Source organism: Leptodactylus fuscus, chromosome 1, assembly GCF_031893055.1.
Source record: "Leptodactylus fuscus isolate aLepFus1 chromosome 1, aLepFus1.hap2, whole genome shotgun sequence".
Classification (NCBI taxonomy): Eukaryota; Metazoa; Chordata; class Amphibia; order Anura; family Leptodactylidae; genus Leptodactylus; species Leptodactylus fuscus.
Window position 1 is genome coordinate 176978113 of NC_134265.1, and position 12453 is coordinate 176990565.

General features: G+C 40.8%; 1 protein-coding gene across 1 annotated transcript in view; it reads right to left on the minus strand.

Moving 5' to 3' along the window:
* Window positions 1-347: 347 nt before the first annotated feature.
* The window catches only part of CCDC171 (coiled-coil domain containing 171), a 71440-nt gene continuing 59334 nt past the window's right edge, over window positions 348-12453 (minus strand). Inside the window, exons 24-25 of the mRNA XM_075279918.1 lie at window positions 1767-1919; window positions 348-567 (exon numbers count right to left, since the gene is read on the minus strand). Of these exons, the coding sequence (XP_075136019.1) occupies window positions 397-567; window positions 1767-1919 (324 nt within the window). The 3' untranslated portion in view covers window positions 348-396. The remainder of the gene's footprint in view (window positions 568-1766; window positions 1920-12453) is intronic.

Sequence of the window (12453 nt, forward strand, 5' to 3'; positions counted from 1 at the left end):
CATCCCTGAGCAAAATAAGAGAGAGGGTGATTATTAAAATACAGCCTCTAATATGGCAGTTACCAGGAGACACGTGTAAAAACTGGCTCCTGTTGAATTGAAATAAGTCAATGCAGAGGTTATCTCTATATAATATAGTGACATGGCATCATGAAATTCAAAATACACAGTAGTTTCAATAGCAAAAATGTTTTCAGTTAAAAAAAATATAAAAAAAATGTTGAGGTGCAAAATTCTGTACAAATTAAATAATAACACAATTTAACAATTGTATATAAATAAATGTCGTATAAAAGGGCATTGCAGAGATAATATATGCAACATAATAAAGAACAGTTTACACCTAGGCATGTTGGCTTTAATAGGATGGGAATAAAAACGCTATGATGGAAACAGTTACATCTTCGTTGGCAGCTCTTGCATAGTTGTTGATATGTTGTTTGTAGATGCGAAGTCAATAGGATGGAAAGTTCTGCTGTTTATGTGACTAAAGTTCATACAGCTCTGTGAGAAGTCCGGCTCAGCCTGCAGTGGTAAAAATTCTGAGCTTGGTACATCATGTTTTGCCTGGTGTAGTAAAGAAACAAATAATGTAAGAAGTATTAAAGCAAGACATTTATCACCTACAGTGTACTCTAAGCATGACGGATAGGAAAGCCCTTCAGGTAATGCAGTACCTATTATGTTAAAGGGAGTCGATCATCAACCTTAACTAATGTTTTTTTTCAAGCTAAGTCCAGGCATACCTTTGCAATGAAGATCTTCCCGGTATTTTTTCTTATAAATCCTGTTTTCATAGTTATGCTATTAAGTTCCAGGGAGCATAGCAGGCAATAACATTCCCCCTGGAGCACAGTTTCGTCATGTAGCAGAATACTTCTTTGGTTATTGGTGCCGTCCCCAGCATGCCCTTCAGAGCGACATAACGGGCAGCTCGTGACGTCAGGTGTTTTGCAAATTTTGTGCCAACGCTGTACAAAATATTGAAGTATGCTTGGCTACTTCATGTCGTAGCCAAGCGTACCTCGCCATGCTGTACAACGCAGGCAAAATTATGCCTGGACTTGGCTTTAGAAGGGCAACAGTACTGAGCCATTAGTTTAATAAAGAACAGTTTTGTGATAAACTCCCTTTAATGTTTACCCCAAATTTTCTGGACTCATACACAATTATATTTGCCATGCTCTAACTGGAAGTAGTATTGGAATTGGAGCTGGCAGTCAAACCTCAATATATCAATAACTACAATGATCACAACTCTGGTAGATTGAACAATGGTTTGAAATGTAAGGAAGGGAATATGGATGGACAAGAAGTCAGGGAGGTAAGTAGACTATGTTCACACTGTGTTTGGTCTATACATATGCCTCTGTACTGCTATACAGTCACATATGTTAGTCGCTGGACACAAAATAGTACACTGCTCTGCGTTCTTTTTTGAGATGGCACATTGCATAAGAAAGCACACTCATTGGGTGAATGGGGACCTATTGTCTCCTGATATGTTTACATGCAAATTATCACATGTAATGATTCCCTTGTGAACCTTATATTATACAACATTAAAAGCTCAAAGAATTAACGATGACTGTACTAGAAGAGGGGGCTCAAATATTGCATTGCTCTGTTTCAAGAAGATACTGTAAATTACAGTAGTACAGTGTGTAAAATCAAAATAAATGGAATAATAAACAAATAGTGACATCATTGGAAGACATCAAGGCTCCAAAATACTGTATGTTAGTTAAAACATGATCAACATTTACCGGAGTCAAGCTCTTGGTCTCACGAAGACACGCGGTCTGCAGCTCAGATCTGAGAGCAGCAGTGTGCTTTTCATGGAGCGCCATCTCTTTTTCCAGGGCAGCTGCTTTGGTGCATGTGATCTTATAGATGTCCAAGAAGCTCTTAATCATGTGCTGTAACAAACATAAAACATAGAATTGATGAACCTTTAATGTACAGTATTATTTATCTCCATTAAGTAAACAGACAATATACTCACGCCATAATTAAGGATACACCATTACCACAACTTTCTGGCATACTCCTATAACTGTTCAATGTCCAGCGCAATATTAACCCTAGAACGCATACCTGGGGCCTTTTAGGCCTGCATGCTTAACTTTTTGCTCCATTATAATAAAAATTTTGCCCACTATTCAGATTTTAATTTACAATTTTGAAATAAACTTGTGAAAGTAATTTAAGTGTGTTTTTCTATATTATTTGCATGGGGGCTAAAAGGCCCCCAATACGTTAAAATTTATGTATTTTTAACGTCATGCGTTCTAGGGTTAATAAAGCTTAGTAAGATATCACTAGAGGCACCAATTAAAGTAATTTGTCTCCTAACTAGGGATGCCAAAGACTAACTTTTAGTTCACTGCCATAGACTTCCGGTGGTCAGAACACTATGTTATGGAGACCAATGAAGTTGATAATGAGTCCAGATAAGTGTAAAGTGAACGTAGTCTTCCACAAGCGCTATTCGTTTCTATAGAGAAACAGGGCCAGACCTGCCCTATCTGATTGACGTCACTACAGGGTATAAGATGGGGTTCTACCTCCAATGCATTTCAGAAGTCATGGGCTTCCTTCGGCAGGGATCGAAGCCCGCACCGAATAGACTTCCTTACATGGGTGTGGGAAGCTTGATGCATTGTATATAGCACTTAAAGAGGTATTCCCAACTCGCTTGTTCACCACCTTGCAGTCTGTATGCTCTGTTCACTTCCTGGTTTTCTCGGTAAATTGGTGGACGGGGTTTCACTTGCTATCTCACAAACAAAGCCAGCTCTGCTATCTCTCTTAATAGCAGTACATGTTTTCAGCCAGTAATGAGGGATGGTTGTAAATAAATTAGCACAGCATCACTGGAAGAAGCACAATATGAAATTGATGTAGCAGAGCTGGATTTGTTACATGCTACAGGACCAAGAGTCAGTTTGCAATATACTCACTTTTACGTCTGTGTTTAATGGACTCTGTGTCTCAACCCTTATCAGCAAAATTCATTTAGCCAACTGATAACGGGAAGAGCCGGAGATAAAGAGCTCAGAAATACAACCTGCTCCTGAGCACTCAGCTCCCCCTCCCTTCCCTGAGAGCAGGGAGCTACATCACTTGTCCTGGGTGGAGAGATAAAGAGCTCAGAAATACAAGCACAGAGCACTCAGCTCTCCCTTCCCTCCTGAGAGCAGTGTCCTGGGCGGAGAGATAAGACCATCCCCAGATCTGTGATTATGGAAACACAGTGTAAACAATGAAGTGAAGAATCTCAGATAGCAGCCAAACAAAGAAGTTTTTCTTAAGCAAAGAAAAATATTTAGTTAAGGAAAATTTTATTGTTCCAATATTACCCCTTTAATCAAAAGCCTCTCTTTCTGTAGGAATTTAAAAAAATACGTAATATTGGAACAATAAATTCTCCTTAACTAAATATTTTTAAGTATTGATAAATAAATAGATTTCTCAATATTTACAAAGAATAGAATTTTTTTTAGTACTCAAAAGAATATACTAAGTGTTCCTCTGAGCCCCCTAATGTTAATCATGCTGTGATTATATGTATGCCAATGAAGTGTCTAACTGGAATACAAACAGTTCTGTTTCACTATTTAAACCATTCGGCATCATGGTGTTCATTTTAAAAAATCCAGCGATGCTCCGCTCTGGACATTTGTTTGATGAAGCCTCACCCTATCCGGTCTGGTTTACTTCCTTCTAGGGCACAAAACGATGACCCTTCAGATTCTCCTTTGTGTTTTTCTCCATAGTGATGTGAGAGTGGATGGCCTTCATATTGCTTTAATATTATATACTAGTAAAATACCCGCAGCTTCGCTCACAGAAAACATGTTAAATTATTGGTTATGCTAAAGTAAAATTTTCAGTGTCACACTGAAACTGACATTTTCAGAGCTACAGTAAATCTTTTTTTCCACTTTAAATTTTTATTATATTGTCATTTTACTAATTTTTTGTAACACTGATGTGAACAACTTTTTTTTTCATTTCATCATTTTTCTTTATTTTACATATTCAACACATATTATGTAGTATAAACTATTACAACTATTTTTTTACTTTTTTTTTTTTTTTTTACCAAAAATTAAAATTTTATGCACCTTACACAAACATATAAAACATTTACACCAGGGGTGTAACTATCGGGGTAGCAGCGGTAGCTGCTGCTACAGGGCCCGGGACATTAAGGGGCCCGGCGACAGCTGCTACCGCTGCGTCTTTTTTTTTTTTTTAATAGGCCATTACTGGCTGGAGTTACTCCAGGTGGTAACAGGCCCTATATACTTACCAATCCTGGCAGCGGCCCCACAAACAAGAAAAGACCCTCGAATATAATGACCAGAGGCCCAAAAGAGGTAAGGGAACATAAAAAACTGTGTTACTTACCTCTCCGGGCAGGCTTCGGGCCTACTTATGTGACATCCCTGACTTCACATGACCGGAGCCTGCGTCCTTTGCGTTGCAACTCAAGCTCCCTGGGCCACGTGACATCTCGGACGTCATTGAAGATGGCCGCCATCAGCGGGAAGTACAACAAAGCCCGGGATAGGTAAGTAACAGTGTTTTTTTGTGTTTGTATCTCTCCTGGGTCTCAGATTATTATACTCTGGGGTCTGAAAAGCCCCCAGAGTATAATAATTGTTCATGGTTATCCACAATGGGGCATAATGCTGGGTGAAGTGGCCACAATGGGGCATAATCATTGGTGAAGGGGCCACTAAGGGGTATAATGCTGGGTGAAGGGGCCACTATGGGGTATAATGCAGTGTGCAGGGGCCACTATGGGGTATAATACTGTGTGCAGGGCCATTATGGGGTATAATAGTATGTGCAGAGCCACTATGTGGTATAATAGTATGTGCAGGGGCCACTATGGGGCATAATACTGTGTGCAGGGGCCACTATGGAACATAACACTGTGTGCAGGGGCCACTATGGGGTATAATAGTATGTGTAGGGGCCACAATGGGGCATAATACTGTGTGCAGGGGCCACTATGGGACATAATACTGTGTGCATATGTGTCTATAGAACCGCCAAATCCATAGCCTAGAGACCCATGAAAAATACTATATAGTGTGCAAGAAGCAACTAAAGATACCAGACATGTTTTGTGCATGCATGCGTGTACGTGTGTGATCCATGTGTATGTATGCATGTGTGTGCATGTATGCACGCACGTGTGTTCCGTGTGTGTGTGTGCGCATGTACATGTGTGTGGTCCATGTATATGTAAGTGTGCGTGTATTTGTGTGTGCATGCGTGTGATCCATGTGTATGTATGCGTGTGTGCATGCACGTGTGGTCCGTGTATATGTATGCGTGTAAGTGCACATGTGATTGATGTGTTTCTGCATGCACAGAGCAAGTGTCCATGCATGCAGTAGTTGTGTGAGAGTACACATGTGCTTTGTTCATCTGTGTGCATCCATCTGATTGTGTTTGCATACATGTGTGGTCTGTGCGTGTGTGTGTGTGGTATTTATGGGGTAGTGTTTGTGGTGTGTGTGTCTAGAGTGGTCTGATGTTTGTGTGGTGTGTTGTGGCATTTGTGTGGTGTTGTGCTTGTGTGTTGGTGTATGTGTGCTGTCTGTGTGATGTTTATATGGTGTTTGTGTGTGGTGGTGCGGCCCCTTTAGCAGCGACTCTTTGGCGTTGTTGCTATAATCCATCCCTGTCAGTCACAACTGTTGTTTTCCCCTCAGCGCTTTCACTTTCACATTTCCCCATTATATGGATAGAGCCTAAATTTAGGGGCCCCAATCTCATGACGGGGGGACGCTAGCGAGATGTAATGTACGCAGCATTCTGCTCCGGTGGGTGGAGAGGGGTCTTGCCAAATTTCACCCAAATCGGGCGAGAACTGTGGATTTGTATAGGGCAGACTACTACAGATTTTGAATTTTATATATATAGAAATGTTCTCTTAGGCTCCCTTTGAGCGCTCTCTTTGTATAGCCTATATATAATTTATTACACTTGATAACTCCTTTAGTGTGACAGTTCATGTGATTCTTAATCATCCCAAGTAAATTGTTACTGGGATTAACCACTTCCTTAATAACACTTTTATATTTACTACGGTTTATTATATGTATGTCGATGAAATAGCAAGGACTATAAATGTGCTAGGAGGAATAAATGAGGAACTCTGGACTACAACCTTGTTTTTTCCCTTGCAGTGGTAGTAAATATAAGACTGTTATAAGGGAAGTGGTTAACCCTAGCAACAATTTACTTGGATGATTAAGGATCATATGAACTGTCACACTAAAGGATTATTTATTACATCAAGTACCCATGTAATAAGGAGGAGACATCATAAAAACAAATGCCCAGAGCTAACTGGTATTTGAATTTGTGATATGGACACCATGATGGCAAATGACTTAAATAGTGAAGACACTTCATTGGAATGAATATCATTTCAGCATGATTAACATGATCGGGCTCATAGAAGTACTTTGTGTATTCTTTTGAGTTTTTGATTAAGCAATATATACCGTCATGGCTGTAAGTGGTACCACTGAATTGAAAATTATGTATTCCTCCCAGAAAATTATTGCAATGTTAGAAACATGTTTATTTCTTTTGTATGTCTTAGAACAACACAAAAAACACAGAGAAAAGGGCAAATTAGACATAATTTCACACAAAACTCCAAAAATGGGCCAACATTTTTTGTTGGCACTTTTTGAAAATTGTGGGTAAATAATAGAGATGAGCGAGTACTGTTCGGATCAGCCGATCCGAACAGCGAGCGTGCTCTACCCAATATGATACATCATTTTGCAATAAATTTGTCCACAAGCCAACATTAGAGATGAGCAAGTGCTGTTCGGATCAGCTGATCCGAACAGCACGCTCGCATAGAAATGAATGGACGTAGCTGGCACGCGGGGGGTTAAGCGGCCGGCCACCGTCAAAGCGGAAGTACCAGGTGCATCCATTCATTTCTATGGAGCGTGCTGTTCGGATCGGCTGATCCGAACAGTACTTGCTCATCTCTAGTAAATAACGTTGTTTCAATCATGTGATGCTCGTTCAAACTCACCTGTGGCAAGTAACAGGTGTGGGCAATATAAAATCATGCTAGAAACCAGATAAAAAAAGAGAGAAGTTGACACAATCTTTACATTGTGTTTCGGTGTCTGCCACACTAAGCATGAGGAACAGAAAAAGAGAATTGTTTATTGATATTTTTACACAATTTTGGTTCTCAAGTCCTCAATCTCAAGGTTAAAAGTCCATCTCCAAATATCTTGATGTTCCTTTGTCCACACTGTGTAACATAATCCAGAAGTTTATAACCCATGGTATTGTATCTAATCTCCCTGGACGTGGACTGAAGAGAAAAATTGATGAAAGGTTGTAAAGCAGGATAGTATTGATGCACAAGCTCCAAGCAAATTCAAGCTGTCCTGCAAGGTTTGGGGTGTATCAGTGATAGTGTGAGCTGTCGACATAGCAATCAAATAAAACGCTATGGCAGAAGAACAGGGAGGACCCCACTGTTGACACAGTAACATAAAAAATCTAGACTGCAGTTTGCCAAAATGTACGTGAGTAGGGCCAAAATCCTTCTGGGGAAACGTCTTGTGGACAGATGAGATCGAGAGAGAGCTTTTGGGTAAAGCACAGTATTCTACTGTTGAATGAGGCTTAAAGAACACTGTACCAGCAGTCAAATATGGTGGAGGTTCAAAGATGTTTTGGGGTTGTTTTGCTGCCTCTGGTAATGGTGCCTTGACTGTGTGCAAGGCATCATGAATCTGAAGGATTTTGGATCTCAATGTAGGGGCCAGTGTCAAAAAGCTGGGTTTGTGACTTAGGTCTTGGGTCTTCCAGCAGGACAATGACCCCAAACATATATCAAAAAGCACCTGGAAATGGATGGACACAGAGTGCTGGAGAGTTCTGAAGTGGCCAGCAATGAGCCGGATCTAAATTCAACTTGAGGAGAGATGTTAAAATTTGTGTTGGGAAAAGGCACCCTTCAAATATGAGAGACCTTGAGCAGTATGCAAAAGAATAGTGTTCGAAATTCCAGTTGTGAGCTGTAAGAAGCTTGTTGATGGTTATAGGAAACTATTAATTTCAGTTATTTTTTTCCAAAGGATGTGCAACCATTTGGAGAGTTTTGCATGAAATTACTTAATTTTTGGCTTTTTTTCTCAGTTTTTTTTGTGTTGTTCCAATACACACAAAGGAAATAAACATATGCATAACAAAACATGTGTAATTGCAATAATTGTTTGGGAGAAATACTTCAGCTGAAAAATTTCAGCATTCGGCTGCCCACGCCTATATAAGGAAGGCTAGTTCCCTGATAAAGTTAGTCAAGGAACACATATTGGAACCTGTAGAGATGTCATTTACCGTGTTTCCCTGAAAGTAGGACACTCCTGAAAGTAAGGCACGCTGGGGGTTTCTGTTGAATTGCCTAATATAAGGCACGCCCCGAAAATAAGGCATGCCCAGCAGTGGTGGGCGGCGTTTTAGGGGAGGCTTAGCGGGGATTTCGTGGGCGGGGCTTAGCGATCCCCTTTCAGTTGCTGTCTCTGCTGTTGTAGGATGAGCTCTCCCAGCTCATCCCAGAGGCAGCAGCCATCATGCAGAAGAGACAGCAGCAGGCTTTCCTGTGCACATGGAGCACAGAGCACTGCTGCTGTGTCAGTGAAGTGGGGATCGCTAAGCCCTGCCCACAAAAGCTCCGCTAAGCCCCGCCTAAACCACTGCCGGGACGAACAGCAGCACCAGCGCTGTTAGGAAGAAGGGAAAGGTAAGTATGATACCTTCCCCCCCTCCCCTACACTACCTACAACCAGCAGTCATGCTGACGCTCCGCTAAGGAAGTACCGGCATGACTGCCAGTTGTAATAAGACGTCCCCCAAAAATAAGACAGGTCATATATTTAGGGCAACAATTTAATATAATACACTGTCTTATTTTCGGGGAAACACGGTAGATAGGGGGGACTGTCGGAGTGCATACTGAGGGAGTACACTGCTGGCCGGAGGGGTCTCTCTATAGAAACTAATAGCCAGTAATTGCCTATGGATCCCTACAGTACATTCCTTTACACTTACATGAACATATCGATTTCATTGGTCTCTATAACATAGTGTTCCCAACACTGGAAGTCTATTGCAGTGAACTAAAGGTTAGTCCTTGGCATCCCTAATCAGGAGACAAATTACTTTAATCTGTGCCTCTAGTGATATATCTTGCCAAACTTTAATAATATTGCAGAGGACAAATTTGAGCAATTACAGGAGTGTATTAGAAAATGTTGGTAATGGCGTATCCTTAATTATAGTGCAAGTATATTGTCTGTACTTACACACGTTACCTGTTGCTTGTCTATTTGTTTTTGTTTTGTTCTCTGACAAGTGAATTTATTATACAAAATAATTTAATCTCCATTGGGTTGCTTTTCAACTTGAAAATCCAAAATGCAATCAAATTTATATAATACTCCATCTCAAGGTAACAACCTTGTTTTTAGTCTTTGGATAACAATTTTACAGACATTAGAAAGGAAATCATAACACAGATAATATACAGTATTCTACTGTATCAAAAGGGTTGTCAAGTTTTTGAGGTTATTGTTGGTATTGGTATAATGAGATATAATCATTGACTCTGCTTACTTCCAAGGGATATAAATCAGTCCATGGTCATGTGATACACAGTCTATGGTCATATGGTGTGCAGCCTGTGATAGACACACAGATGTTGGATTACTGCTATGACTGTAACTAGCCATGGCCCTGACGTAAGCAGACTGAATGACAGCAAGCAGAGATCTAGAAAACCATGAGGAATTGTTAGATAGCAGATTGTTAACTTTGCATTATATAAACAAAAACATGTTTCTCTCAATATTTGTCTTAGGGCTCGTTCACATCTGCGCCCGGTCTCCGTACTTCAGGTTTCCGTTGCCTGCCTAAAACAGAGGCAGGAGACGGAAACCTGCAGGAGGCTTTCTCACCCATTCATTTGAATGGGTGAGAAAGCTGTCCGGCCGTGAGCGTTTTGCGCTCTCCGCCGCGAAACCGGGTTTTATAATCCAGACACAGAGTCGGACATCCAGTACTCTGTGTCTGGATTAAAAAACGCCTAAAACGCTCACCGCCGCTCACGGCCGGACCCGGTCTATGGTTTCCGCCTTCTGGCATGCAGAAGACGGAAACCATAGAACGGAGACCCTGAACGCAGGTGTGAACCTAGCGTAATACTGGTCAACCCCTTTAATATAAACTTATTAGCAACAATTACTGTCATCTGTATATTATAATACACCCATTGACAAAAAATAGCACATGCATTAAATGAAACTTAATTTGCAAATGTAATAATATGTGTAAGTCATTACAATATTAGCGAAAAGCAAAACCAGCATGGGCCACTTTAAGGAGAATACATTAGATATGTTTGGGCATAGAGGAATGCAGGTTCATCCTGTGACACATTTTCCAACAGGGGATGCAGCTGGTACTGTGGATCCTGCACACTCATAGGTTGTAAAAGATGGGAGCCCAGCTGGTCCCATAAATGTTTGACTGGGGATATATTTGGGAACTAGGAAGGCCAAGGAGGTGTTGCAATCTGGTAGAGACATTCCTCAGAAACGCCTGTTGTGCATTATCCTGCTGAAAAATGCCATTTGGAAGCCCAACCAAGAAAGGTAACACGTGGCAGCTGGATGTCATGGCCATATCACTGAGCTATTAGTGCCACTCGTATCATTACTAATACGACAACTGACTGTTGTATGTGATAGCTCCCTAGATCATTACCCCAAAGACAATATGATTACAGTCTGCAGCAGTCCAGGCTTCTCTTTCACAACATCACTGCAAATAAAGGCGATGATGGCTGTCCGTCAATAGCAGGACATGTTTTAAAGAATGTCTAGCAGTCATCAATCTGTGATCAAGAGGTATACTATCCAATAGTAGCCTCTGAGAGCCTTTTCATAAGGAATTGGGGGAACCACTTTTATGCCTTATTGTCCCAGCGTCTGTATTCATTTATTGCATGAGATGGAACTACACTGTGTTCCAAATTATTATGCAAATAATATTTTCTCATATTTTCAAAAATTACATATATGAATTGTAGTCATTGTAATTTTCCAGTCATCAACTATTAGAGTACAATTGAAAGGTTTTTGAACAAACTGCCTATAACTATATTTTAATTAAAAAAAAAAACCCCCAAAAAACACAAAATGCACTCAAAATACATGTTCTAAATTATTATGCACAGCAGAGTTTTCAACCTTTATATTTTTATAAAGAAAAAAAAAATGGTCAATAGTGAAATTATAAGCATTAGCAGGTTATTACAAACTGAAATCAAACAGTTTTCAAGTCAAAACTTTATTCTATATGATGTTACACTTGCACATAGGACCCCTTGTTCGAAAGGAGCTTCTGAACTCTCTTGTCCATTGAATTTGTCAGGTTTTGGATGGTTTCTGCTTCAATTGTTTTGTATGAGGACTGAATACCCTCCCAGAGCTGTTGCTTATATGTGAACTGCCTCCCGGCATTATAGACACTCCTTTTGATGATGCTCCAGAGGTTCTCAATGGGGTTGAGGTCAGGGGAACATGGGGGCCACACCATAAGTTTGTCCCCTTTTATGCCCTTAGCAGCCAGAGATGCAGATGTGTTATTTGCAGCATGAGACGGTGCATTATCACTCATGAAAATTATCTTGCTGTGGAATGCACGGTTCTTCTTCTTGAAGCATGACAGGAAGTGCTGTTTGAGAAACTCCACATACATTATGGAGTTCACCTTTACCCCTTCAGGGATCCTAAAGGGGCCGACATTCTCTCTCCCCATGATTCCAGCCCAAAACATTACTCCACCTCCTCCTTGTGGGCGCCGTAGCTGTATTTGCATGGGGTGTCCATCAACCAGCCATCCTCCACTCCATCCATCTGGACCATCGAGCATTGCACGGCATTCATCGGTGAACAAAACAGTTTTGAAGTCAGTCTTCATGTATTGTTTGGCCCAATGGAGCCATTTCTGCTTGTGTGCAGTAGATAGAGAAGGTCGACAGGATGGCTTACGCACAGCTGCAAACCTCTGAAGGACCCTGCATCTTGTTGTTTGGGGGACGTTGGAGGCACCAGCAGCTTCAAAAACATGTCTGCTGCTATGACAAGGCATTTTTGCAGTTGCTCTTTTAACCTGACGTAATTGTCTGTTGGAAAGAGTCCTCAATTTTCCCTTATCAGCACGCACACGTGTGTGCTGTGAATCAGCTACATACTTCTTGATTGTGCGATGATCACGATCAACTGTCTTGGCAATGTTGATTGTAGTCATTCCTTGACCTAAATACTCCACAATTTGTTGCTTCTCAGCAGCCGACACATCCTTTTTCTTTCCCATTTTGGC